The sequence below is a fragment of the Budorcas taxicolor genome, chromosome 10 (genome assembly GCF_023091745.1).
Source record: "Budorcas taxicolor isolate Tak-1 chromosome 10, Takin1.1, whole genome shotgun sequence".
In the NCBI taxonomy this organism is placed as follows: domain Eukaryota; kingdom Metazoa; phylum Chordata; class Mammalia; order Artiodactyla; family Bovidae; genus Budorcas; species Budorcas taxicolor.
In genome coordinates this window covers 23439321-23452596 of record NC_068919.1, presented here as the reverse complement: position 1 = coordinate 23452596, position 13276 = coordinate 23439321, and the positions used below count along the sequence as shown (strand labels likewise).

General features: G+C 42.2%; 1 gene segment (V, D, J or C); it reads left to right on the top strand.

Annotated features, from left to right (window-relative positions):
* The first annotated feature begins 7463 nt into the window (after positions 1-7463).
* On the top strand, positions 7464-8136 carry LOC128054710 (T cell receptor alpha variable 12-2-like). The segment is given in 2 exon segments: positions 7464-7515; positions 7727-8136. Coding segments are annotated over 2 exon segments (462 nt in total).
* The last annotated feature ends 5140 nt before the right edge of the window (positions 8137-13276 follow it).

The following is a 13276-nucleotide window of genomic DNA, read 5'->3' as shown; positions in this document are numbered from 1 at the left end:
TGGGTGTTGAAGGTCAGCAGCTGCGGCAGCACAGGGCTCAGTCTCTGTAGAGGCAGAAGACAGATGCCCTCGCTGTTGTTCTGTGGCTGGCAAATACTCTTGGCAAGTGCCAGTTTGTAGTTGACACCATGTTGCTTAGTAATATCCTTAGGCATGGCTTTCCTTTTACATTCTTACACAAATATTATAATCAGTAGTGGTCTTATGATCAACTGTCTTATGGAGGTCTCTTGTGGTATATTCCCTTAGAACTAGGTGCACAGAATATAGAGGCTTTTTGTGGCTTTTTTTGGACTTCCCTGGTGGCTCAGATGGTCAAGAATCTGCCTACAATGCAGGAGACCTGGGTTCAATCCTGGGAGAAGGCAATGGCACCCCACTCCAGTACTCCTGCCTGGGAAATCCCATGGGCAGAGGAGCCTGGTAGGCTGCAGTCCATGGGGTCGCGAAGAGTCAGACACGACTGAGCAACTTCACTTTCACTTTTCACTTTCATGCATTGGAGAAGGAAATGGCAACCCACTCCAGTGTTCTTGCCTGGAGAATCCCAAGGACAGGGGAGCCTGGTGGGCTACCTTCTCTGGGGTTGCACAGAGTCAGACACGACTGAAGCGACTTAGCAACAGCAGGGTTCAATCCTGGGGTTGGAAAGATCCACTGGAGAAGGGAATGGCTACCCACTGCAGTATTCTTGCCTGGAGAATGCCATGGACAGAGGAGCCTGGCAGGTCTGGGGTCACAAAGAGTCAGACCTGACTGAGAGGGTTCCAACTGAATCGATGGGAACAATATAAATTCAAAGGCTTGGTAACCCGATGACCAAAATCTAGCACCTATTTGCCTTCTCTGAACAGACTTGGGCTGTCAGAACAAATAGAGAAGAGAAAGGGACCACTGTGACAGGACTCCATGTCTGCGAGATTCATTCTAGCCTTCTGCAAAGGGAGATTATCTTTTCTCCTACTATTAGGTCCCAAGTTAGGTAACTGAACAGATGTTGTGGTGAAGAATTATAGTGATCACTATATTGATTTGCAGGTTGAGAAAGCTGCAGTAATTAGCACAGATTTTTCTTCTTTTCATAAAACAATTATTTATATCTTAAGTGAAAGAAAGCATATGTTGAAGCTCCAATACTTTGGCCATCTGATGTGAAGAACTGACTCATTGGAAAAGGTCCTGATGCTGAAAAAGTTGAAGGTAGGAGGAGAAGGGGATGATGACAGAGGATGAGATGATTGGATGGCATCACTGATTCTATCGACAAGAGTTTGAGCAAGTTTTGGAAATTGGTGATGGACAGGGAAGCCTGGTGTGCTGCAGTCCATGGGGTTGCAAAGAGTTGGACACGACTGAGTGACTGCATTGAACTGATCTTTTCAACTGTTCTGATCCAGGTTACCTTCTAACTTGTCTCTTTTCTCTCAAAGTGTATTACCCAGAGTTTTGATATTCAAAATATAGACCAGCAATATTAGAACTTGTGCAGAATCCCAGGATCAACTCAAATCTACTGAATTTGAATCTTCATTTTAACAAATCCCCAGGTGATTCTACCACTTTGAAATTTGAGAAGCACCAATCTAACTGGTAACAACAGTGGTTTTTTAATTATAAATCAAAGTTGTTGCTACCTGCCTAAATGCTTCAATGGATTTCTATTGCCTCTAGAATAAAATATAAACTCTTGGCTATGGTATACAAGATTCTGCACAATGTGAATCACACCTGACCCTTCAATCTTAGTTCATAACTCTCTTCCCTGACTCTCTGTGCAGTCACAATGCTGACCTTTCAGTTTTCTAAACTTGTCGAGTCTTGTCCCACGTTGGGTCTTATTCTTTCATTTGTCTGCAATTCCCGCCCCTCCCCTCACCCTGATCTTGGTGAGCGTGACCTATTTTCATCCTTCAGGTCTCAGCTCAAATATCACTTGTTTATGTTTGATCACTAATTTGTGTCTAACTCTTTTGTGACCCCAGGGACTGTAGTTCACAAGGCTTCTCTGTCCATGGGATTCTCCAAGAAATTTCTGCAAGAAAACTGGCTTGGGTCACCATTTCCTTCTCCAGGGGATCTTCCCAACCCAGGGATTGAACCCAGATCTCCCACAGTGGAGGCAGACACTTTAACCTCTGAGCCACCAGGGAAGCTCTGTAACAAACACCCTGGTCAATGGTAATAACCATAATGAGCAGGCATATTTTTTATTGACATGTCAATATATTCATTGCTAATAACTCCAGTTAGATTATAAGTCCTGTGAGGTCAGTATTGTTGTGTGTTCTGCTCATGGGCTCTACTCTTAGTGTCTAGAACAGTGACTGGCCCATAGTAGCCAGTTGATCACTATCTACTAAATAAATGTTGCGTGGGCCTTCTCCCTCTTTGCTTTCCTTTCCCTTCTTGTCATTTCCCCCCTTGAAACTCTTCACTTCATGCATGTTCTCATTGCTTCTTCTGTGCTCTAGTTCAGTTATCTCTGGCTCTTACTTGAAGACTCAGGTTCCAGCCTTCCTCTGCTCAGGAGGCTCTGGTAAATGATTAGATCCACTCAGGGTCTCAGTCTGTCCTCATTCAACTGACTTCACCTTATCAGGTGTAATCTCAATGAACTGGGTCAACTTGAAAGCTAGAAACCCTGAAGTGAAATAGTAAAAGAGAAAAAAAAAAAAAAAGACATGTCCAAAAGACTTTGGAAAATATAAAATGAATTTCAAGTCAAATAATTATGAGCACAAGTTAAAATTTGATTTCAAATTACTGCAAGAAAAAAGTCTCAGGAAACATATTCAAATAATTAGCTTTGGTAGAAACATTTTACAGGAGATAAGATTTTTTAAAGAAGCTTTGATTAGAGATCATAATTATGGCCAGAGGACTGGTTCATAATTGTTCTACTTTTGATCGTGTACTGGTATTAGATTCCTCACATGATTAATAGTCATTTGAGGGTGCAACACGAATTTCTCAAGAGTCTTTATTTCATTACAGTATGTCAGAGAATTATTCATTTCATTAGAAATAACAGTTAAGTCCCATGTGAGGCTATAAAGAACATCCTTCAGAAAAGATCCATTTTAGACCAGTTTGGGGAAATATTTTTCTCAAAAGTAATTCAAGTATTTATTATAGTATCTCTAAAGATGGCAGAGAGGATTTTGTCAGGTCTTGATCTTACTTTCTTACAGGCTAATAGCTTGTTGTGTCTTTGGTGCTATCAGTAAAGTCACAAATCCTGTGTCAGAGATGAAGGGTGTTATTACTTAGGACACAGCAAGCAGCATGAACACTAGCACATTTGCTTCAGTTGCCTTTGTCCATAAGTCTCTCATGGTGATTTAAGGGGTGTAAATGGATGCTATGCATGCGATGGGATTGTGTCACAGCTGATGAATAGTGAGCTTAGGGAATTCATTGCTATTTTCACCAAGCAGTAAGCAAGCTCATTTTTTGTCTCAGAGAAGACATTACCCCATCCATCAAGGTTACATACTGCAAGCACAACTCTGAGAAATGGTTCAGGTTGACTGGTAATGACCTTACGTTGTTGGTTAACCCACAACATCATGTAGACTTATAAGAGACTCAAAGCAAACTGCCTTTCAACAACATTCACTTCATGGTTCTAAATTGTATTCGTTTCTAGAAATTTTTCTTGAGAGTTTGCCACTCCTTCCACTGTTCTTTTTTCTCTGAATGACAAAGACTGAGATTAAATTTATTTGATTTTTCTCTAACAACATTTAATTAAATCCACTATTAGCAGGGCTTCCCTTGTGGCTCAGTGGTAAAGAATCTGCCTGCAATCCAGAAGACACGGGAAACACTGGTTCGATCCCTGGGTTGGGAAGATAGCCTGGAGCAGAAAATGGCGACCCATTCCAGTATTCTCATCTGGAAAATCTCATGGACAGAGGAGCCTGGCAGGCTACAGTCCATGGGATCATAAAAGAACTGAACACAGCTTAGCGAATAAACAGCAACTGTGAGCAGAAATTTATACAGCAGGATGAGACCAGTCTGCATGATTAAGCTCAGTCATGTCTCCTAGGATCCCAGATTCAGTCAACTGTGAATAAGTTCCAGGACATAAACAGCTTGGACGTAGTATAATATTCATTATGACCCATGCAAGGGAATTGGACACGCTGGTCTTTGGTTTAATTTCTAAAAAGGGACCAAAGATCAACCATCCCTCCCAATGGAGAGATGTTGTTTCTTCCCAAACACAAACATATAACTCCAAGGGAGACAGATTGGTCCAGTTCTAAATTTATTGTTAAACTTGATTAGAATCATCGTTACATCACTTACTAAGTTATATGAGCAGCATCATTCATGAGGCATAATTCAAGATGGGCAGACACCAAAAGCATATGCATTTGAACCCGCCATACTGAAACAAAGATGCACTGAATTACAGGTTTGTACACATAAGGGGCTGGGAATCCATGTTGAGCAGCTTCTGTTGGTGATGTCAGGTGCAGAAGAACAGTCCAGGATGAGCCACATTCATTTCAATTTTTCTGTTTTCACAGACCATATGGTTATTCTGCTTAGGCTGCAGTGCTGGGTCTAGCATACAAAGAGAGCATGAACAATCTTCCCTTCCAACAAACACAAACTTTCCAGGGTCTAAGGTTTCCCCTTCCCGAGTACCAGGGTTGTTGCTCCTTTTCCACTACCACAAAATTGGCGTGATCATTCTAGTAGCTATAACTTTGCCATTTTTCCTAGTCATTTCCTAATCACACTCAAAACTTTTATATAGAATGATAAGGAGCGAGAGGAATAAGGGCATTTTCATGCCATTTACAGAGATCATTTATATTCACCACCTTGGGCCTACTGGGCCATTTAAGGGAATTCTTAGAGCAGTGTACTCAAGTAAACCATAGTTATCTTCATAATCTAGGACTATATTTATTCAACAGGAGAATCTAGGTGGCTGAACAAGAATTAAATAATTTTAATACCATTTGGACGGGCCTATTGCCAAGGAGGTGGACTAGCCAAGCTGGTTAGAGGTTCACTCTTCAGGGAAAGAAGGAAGCATCATGCTTTCTTTCCACATCTGACAAGCTGTAGTAGGTGTATTTTTTTTCTACTCAACCTGTTAAGGACAGTTAGAAACCCTGGACCACATGTAAGAGAAAAACATAAGAATTTGGAGAGAAGAAGCCAGACTAGCTTAGGAACTTGGGGCTTCAGGAATGGTAGAGCAGTGAGTTCCCTGAGCTTTCTTTTGCCTCATGTAACCCAAGTGGGTCCTGGAGAAGCCAGGAACCTGGAAATGCCAACAGATGTAGATTTAAAAGGCCATGAAAAGTCTTTTCTCTTCAGCCAAAGGACCAGGAAGAGGAAAGCTTAGAAAGACAGGAAACTTTAACACATTAATCTGTTCATAGAGGCAAACACCATGGAAAGTTGTGCAGCAACCGAGCAAACACATAAGTAGAAGGAAACGGACTCCTGGCAGGAAAGCTATATGGTATTTTAACTCACCCTTGTTCCGTCTTTCCGTCACTGGATCCATGGCGGTTTTTAGATAGCTGCCTGCATCCCCAGTGTGGGTTCCTGGTGGGGGAGGGGGAAGAGCTCTTTGTCATGAGAGAGCAGAGCTTCACTGTTTTAACCTGTCTTGTGGTTCCCTCAAGGACTAACACAAAGGGCTTGTCTACATGTCACATAACTCAGCACTTTCTCAGGGCAGAGAAATTGTTACACAGAGAACATTTTGTAAGAAAAATTCAACAGTAGATTTGAATAGGCAGGAGAAAGAACTTGAAGGTAGGTTAACTGAAATTGTCCAGTCAGAGAGCAGAAAGAAAAAAGAATGAAGAGAAATGAACTGAGGCTGAAGGACCTCTGGGACACTGTCACATTTTCTGACATAAGTATAATCGGATTCCCAGAAGAGGAGAGTGAGAAATAGCTGTGTGAGTTTTGTCAAAAGCAATGTTCTCTTAAAGAAAAGGATCCCACTGTTAGCATCTTTTCCCTCATCCTACTTCCTACATAGCCATCAGTGGGAATAGGGAGGACCTGAGCAGTCCACCTTTAATGGATACTGTTTACCTAGTTCTTGAGCAGAAAGGGACCTGCTGCATTGCTGGTCTCTAGCCACTAGCTTCTACAAGGGCATGAGCAGGAAGTGAAATGAGAAGGAACAGTACTTGTCTGTGCTTCTTTTTCCGTTAGACTCAGTTAAGCTTCTTGCATAGGCAGCCCTCTGATAAACCTGATTTGTGGTTAGGGTACAATAGAAAGGCAGAGAGTGATTGTTGCTGTTCTTGTCTAGTTGCTAAGTCATGTCTGACTCTTTTGTAACCCCATGGACTATAGCCTTGCCAGGCTCCTCTGTCCATGGGATTTTCCAGGCAAGAATACTGGAGTGGCTTGCCATTTCCTTCTCCCAGGGAATCTTCTAAACCCAGGGACTGAACTCACGTCTCTTGCACTGGCAGGCAGATACTTTACCACTGAGGCACCAGGGAAGCTTGTTAGAGAGACTGATACCAGACCCATAATCCTGAGGTGCCAGGGCTGTGTACAAGAAGAGGGATTAGACCCATGAACATGTCCTTTGGATTTTATTTACACTCTAGGTACTGAAAGCTGGTCCATCTAATACTACCATCAGCCCAAGTAATCAATGCTTCCACACAGATATGCCACTGGTACAAAATGGAATTAAGAATTAAGTCCTTGACTTTGTTAAAAATCTGCCCAAGTTGTGAGCTGGAAACATGTTTATTCAGTTAGATTTTAGGCCATTGTGTCTTAAGAGGATTCTTTTGACTTGGATTAGATTTCTTTAAAAATAGAAGTAGGGAAATAAGATAGGAAGTGTTGGCCTGATATGGAGAAGAGCTACACAGACCCCCTAAATCATGAGAGCCTCACCCAGACTTCTATCACTAGAATACCTTAGGACTGGTTTTTCAGTGTGAGAGAGTGGCCATTTGATAAAGCTGCTTCTAATCAGACAAGTGTTGCCATTTGATGTAAAACACACATGTAGACATCACTCTATCCCCACACACATTGACTTGGACCATATGCTTCTCAAATTTTTAATTTAACTAAAGTGGCACATTTTTATTTTCATCAGTTCCCACAATAAGGATCTATGTTTCAAATATTTCTTTGATCAGGATCTTGAGTCCACAAGATGGCAGTGTCTTCTCAGGGACCCTACTCATGTATTCCTTCCTCTGTGTGTGTGTGTGTGTGTGTGTGTGTGTGGGGGGGGGGGCGGGGAGAGAGGGAGAAAATGGGAGGAGAGAGGAGGAGCTTGGTGGTGTGTTGCATGGATAATGAAAAGAGTCTCTTTTGTCTTTGATAGAACAGGCTCTTTTTATGATTTCTAAAGCAGAAGAATTGAAATGTCTGAGCTCAATTCTTTTTTTTTTTTAGGCCTTAAAAATTGAATCCTCAGTGAACCAGAGGAGGCAAGAATGATGAAATCCTCAAGGGTTTTATTAGTGATCCTGTGGCTTCAGTTAATCTGTAAGTTTGGGGCATTTCTATGGGACCATAAAATACACTATTTGGAGTCATTGTCCCTTCTAGGCTCATGGAGAAACATGAACACTATTTCCCTTAAATAAGGGATGGTAGAGGTGGGAGGCCTGTGAAAAGGTAACTTGAATTCTGGAGAGGAGGCATCCACTACCTAACCCACCTTCTTTGACTGAGTGTTCACTGTCTCTTTGCACAGCGGTGAGCAGCCAGCAGAACACCGTGGAGCAGAGTCCTGCGTCTCTGCCTGTCCCAGAGGGAGCCATCGCCTCTCTCAGCTGCACTTATTCTGACAGTGCTTCTCAGTACTTCACATGGTACAGACAGTACCCTGGGAAAGGACCTGAGTTTCTGCTATACGTGTATGCCGACAAAGACAAAGAGGAAGGAAAATTTACAGCGCAGTCCAATAAAACCAACAGGCATGTCTCCCTGCGTATCAGAGACTCTGAGCCCAGCGACTCAGCCACCTACCTCTGTGCAGTGAGCACACAGTGCTCCCCAGGCACCTGCAGCCTGTGCCCAAACCTGCTGGGGCCTCGGCAGCGCCTCTTGGAGAGCTTAGGCTGCAGGGCACAGACATTCTGTCACCTCTCTAGATGCAAATGAAGATTAAGAGTAACAGTGTAGAAGGTTTGACTGATCAGGGAAGTATTTTCATAATTCTGAGACAGTTGGTTCTGAAGGGAAATTAGAGAGACAGTTTGGTCTGAATGACTGAAATATTTTTCAATCTTCTCATTGTACTCTAGTTTTGTACCGTAACTTTACTCACTGGAATTGGTATTATGATGCTTTTACATATGGCAATATTTTAATAGGATAAATGAGATACTCCCTCATAGTTCCTGGTACATTTTGCTCTTTCCCCATGTAGTTATTCAAGGTGTTTGATATTCATTGTTTTAGGAAATAATGGAAAAACATAAATGTAGAAGTCTTTCTTTTTTTTAATGTGGACCATTTTTAAAGCCTTTAATTGAATTTGTTACAATATTGTTTCTATTTTATGTTTCTTGCTTTTTGGCTGTGAAGCATGTGGGATCTTAGTCCCCAGACCTCCCCAGACCAGGGATTGGAAGGCACACAAGTGGAAAGAGAATGGAAAGTCCCCCTGCATTGGAAGGCCAAGTGTTAACCACTGGACCTCCAGGGAAGCCCCAGAAAGGAGTCTTAAGCAACTATTCTGAGAAAGTTGTGAGTCATGAATTATTTTAGTTATAGATCTGCCACCTCATCTTCACCCATCTTCATCTGCAACTGCAGCCCCATTGGTGGATTAGATAAGGATATATTTGATGGGTGGATGGAAGGACTAACATCAGAAGGTGAGAAGTGGTTGAAACAAAAAGCCTAGACAGTTGCAGGAATTCAGATCAGAGGTTTATGTTACCATTTTTGAGTAAAGGCTGAGTAGAATTCAAAGTTCCAGGTGTGAGCCTTGTGGAAGAGTGCATTGATTCCTATGTACTTGCATGTAGCTGGGGATGGTAGAGAGAATTAGCTATAGCCATAGAATATCCCACACCCACAGCAGGGTGTAGGGGTACAGATTTCCTGAGAAGGATCTCTGAGTAACCAATGTTATGGTGATTAAAGACCTACATGGATCAGTTATCAAAGACCATATGGTACTGAGGATGTTTTAGAGAATGTTGGTGAGAGAGCTGGGAATACCAACAAGAATATGAATATCAGCTCTCCCCTCCTCACTGGCACTGTGGAATTGTCCTATAACTTATGCCAAAGTCTGGGGAAAATGTTTGTGATCTGATGGAAATCAACTGATGCTTTTGAACTGTGGTGCTGAAGACTCTTGAGAGTCCCTTGGTTTGCAAGGAGATTAAACCGGTCAATCCTAAAGGAAATTAACCCTGAATATTCATTGGAAGGACTGATGATGAAGCTTCAACACTTTGGTCACCTGATGCAAAGAGTTGACTGATTGGAAAACCCTGATGCTGGGAAAGATTGAAGGCAGGGGAGAAAGGGATGACAGAAGACGAGACGGTTGGATGGCATCATGACTCAATAGACATGAGTTTGTGCAAGATCCAGGAGATGGTGAAGGACAGGGAAGCCTGGCATGCTACAGTCCATGGGGTTGCAAAGAGTCAGATATGACTGAGTGACTGAACAACAACAAATAGATCCAGGGGAAAAAATTAGATGTCACAGTCGTCATAAAGCTGAAGTAGTGGTCTGTTAGACATGACATTGTTTATTTAGTCCAAAGAGTGGGAAAACCTGGAAATGACTAATTAAGATTTTTACTCAGTTTTGTTCACATAGTCACTGACTGAAAGGATGTAAAAGTATAAAAGGCTACAGCCCATGGGGTTGCACAGAATCAGACACAACTGAAGCAACTTAGCATGCATGCAAAGAAGGATGAAATCCAGTTGGAATTTGCTTCAAATTCTCAGTCTAGAAACTTATGACTCAGAACTATTTCCAAATCACGGAAAAAGCACTTGAAAGGCAATGAGAAGGAGCATGAAATGTATTGAGCTCAAGATACTCTAATTCTCTTTCCACTTGTGTGTCTTCTGGTGCCACTGGAAAGAACCTGGTTTGTGGTGCTGGTCTGATTATCTTTTGTTGCTAATGAGTGACTTGATTTCAGGCTATACTCATATATATTTCAGGATAGGTTAAGGATTAAGTGAGGTAGCATATTGTCTTAGGTTGACTTCCTTAACAAAGCCAAAGTTGGGATTTCTGACACCCATCTTATTTTGAGAAAAGCAAGTTAAGTGGGGAGGGGAAGAGGGTAAACATGAATGTGGCTGAGCTGAACTCTTGATCCAGCCTGACTCCATGGGGGTCTCTGGAGCATGAAATGCCCCACAGAATTGATCCCTCCCACCTTGAGTCAAGGGGGCCATACAGCGGATCTTAGAATAAGGCACTCATTGGAGCATGGGTATACTCTACTGGAGAATGGTGATGTTTATTGGTGTAGATCAGCTTTCTGGGAAAGAGGGCAGCTGTGAGGCAAGCATAGCCACCATTTGCAGCATCTGGGAATTGGGTCCACTGGCCTGGAAAAGGGGGTCTAGGTTGAGCACCAGCAGTGTCTGCTACTAGCATGGAACTCTCATGTCATATGAGTGCATTCAATAAATGGTAGACTTGAAAATTATTGTATTTTAAAGGTTAGTTTCTTTCTCTATTTCTTGAAAGTGAAAGTGAGTCACTCAGTCATATCCAACTCTTTGTGACCTCATGGACTATACAGTCCATGAAATTCTCCAGGCCAGAATCTTCCTGTTAATTGGGAAAAGTGAAAAGTCAAAGTGTTGGCTACTCAGTTGTGTCCGACTCTTTGCAACCCCATGAACTGTAGCCTGCCAGGCTCCTCTGTCCATGGAATTCTCCAGGTCAGAGTACTGGAGTGGGTAACCATTCCCTTCTCCAGGGGATCTTCCCAAGGCCTCCTAAATTGCAGGCATTGAGCCCAAGTCTCCCCAACTGCAGGTGGATTCTTTACCATCTGAGCCACCAGGAAGCCTCTTCTATTTCTTACCAATCAGGAAAAATTAAAATAATGTATGGTAGGGAGGCGGTCCTAAGATGGCGGAGGAATAGGACGGGGAGACCACTTTCTCCCTCACAAATTCCTCAAAAGAACATTTCAACGCTGAGCAAACTCCACAAAACAACTTCTGAATGCTGCCAGAGGACATCAGAAAAGCAGATCATTGCCTTCAAAAACAGGTAGGAAAAAATACAAAAGATGAAAAAAGAGACAAAGGAGGTGGGGAGGGAGCTCCATCCTGGGAAGGGAAGCCCATCCTGGGAAGGGAATTTTAAGAAGAGAGGTTTCCAAACACCAGGAAACAATCTCCCTGCCGAGTCTGTGGCGAGCCTTGGAAGCACAGAGGGCAACATAACAGGAAGGAAAAATAAATAAATAATTAAAACCAACAGATTACAAGCCCAACAGTAACTCCCCCAGCGGAAAAGCAGCACAGATGCCTGCATCCGCCACTAACAAGTGGGGGCAGGGCAGGGAGGCGCGGGAGGCGCGGGCTGCAGTGCTTTGTAAGAATCGGGCAGGAATGCACCGTGCATAACCAGAACGAACTAACTTGGACTAGCAAACCAGACTGTGGGATAGCTACCACATGAAAAGCTCGAACATAAGACACCGCCAGGACCGTGCACAGAACAAAGGATGGAACGGAAATAGCCGGCTGCAGACCATCCCCCACTGGGGACAGGCAGCCAGAGCCGAAAGGGCTGGAGAGAGGCAATCGCAGCCCCAGAGAGACTTTACCACTATATTGATTCTTCCAATCAATGAATATGGTATATTTCTCCATCTATTAGTGTCCTCTTTGATTTCTTTCATCAGTGTTTTATAGTTTTCTATATATAGGTCTTTAGTGAAAATGAGGATACTACCCAAAGCAATCTACAAATTGAATGCAATCCCTATCAAGCTACCAGCGATGTTTTTCACAGAACTAGAACAAATAATTTCAAGATTTGTATGGAAATACAAAAAACCTCGAATAGCCAAAGCAATCTTGAGAAAGAAGAATGGAACTGGAGGAATCAACTTGCCTGACTTCAGGCTCTACTACAAAGCCACAGTCATCAAGACAGTATGGTACTGGCACAAAGATAGAAATATAGATCAATGGAACAAAATAGAAAGCCCAGAGATAAATCCACACACATATGGACACCTTATCTTCAACAAAGGAGGCAAAAATATACAATGGAGTAAAGACAATCTCTTTAACAAGTGGTGCTGGGAAAACTGGTCAACCACTTGTAAAAGAATGAAACTAGATCACTTTCTAACACCACACACAAAAATAAACTCAAAATGAATTGAAGATCTAAATATAAGACCAGAAACTATAAAACTCCTAGAGGAGAATATAGGCAAAACATTCTCTGACATAAATCACAGCAGGATCCTCTATGATCCACCTCCCAGAATTCTGGAAATAAAAGCAAAAATAAACAAATGGAATCTAATTAAAATTAAAACCTTCTGCACAACAAAGGAAACTATAAGCAAGGTAAAAAGACAGCCTTCTGAATGGGAGAAAATAATAGCAAATGAAGCAACTGACAAACAACTAATCTCAAAAATATACAAGCAACTTATGCAGCTCAACTCCAGAAAAATAAACGACCCAATCAAAAAATGGGCCAGCGAACTAAACAGACATTTCTCCAAAGAAGACATACAGATGGCTAGCAAACACATGAAAAGATGCTCAACATCACTCATTATTAGAGAAACACAGATCAAAACCACAATGAGGTACCACTTCACACCGGTCAGAATGTCTGCGATCCAAAAGTCTACAAGCAATAAATGCTGAAGAGGGTGTGGAGAAAAAGGAACCCTCCTACACTGTTGGTGGGAATGCAAACTAGTACAGCCACTATGGAGAACAGTGTGGAGACTCCTTAAAAGATTGCAAATAGAGCTGCCTTATGACCCAGCAATCCCACTGCTGGGCATACACACCGAGGAAACCAGAATTGAAAGAGACACATGTACCCCAATGTTCATTGCAGCACTGTTTATAAAAGCCAGAACATGGAAACAACCTAGATGTCCATCAGCAGATGAATGGATAAGAAAGCTGTGGTACATATACACAATGGAGTATTACTCAGCCATTAAAAAGAATACATTTGAATCAGTTCTAATGAGATGGATGAAACTGGAGCCGATTATACAGAGTGAAGTAAGCCAGAAAGAAAAACACCAATACAG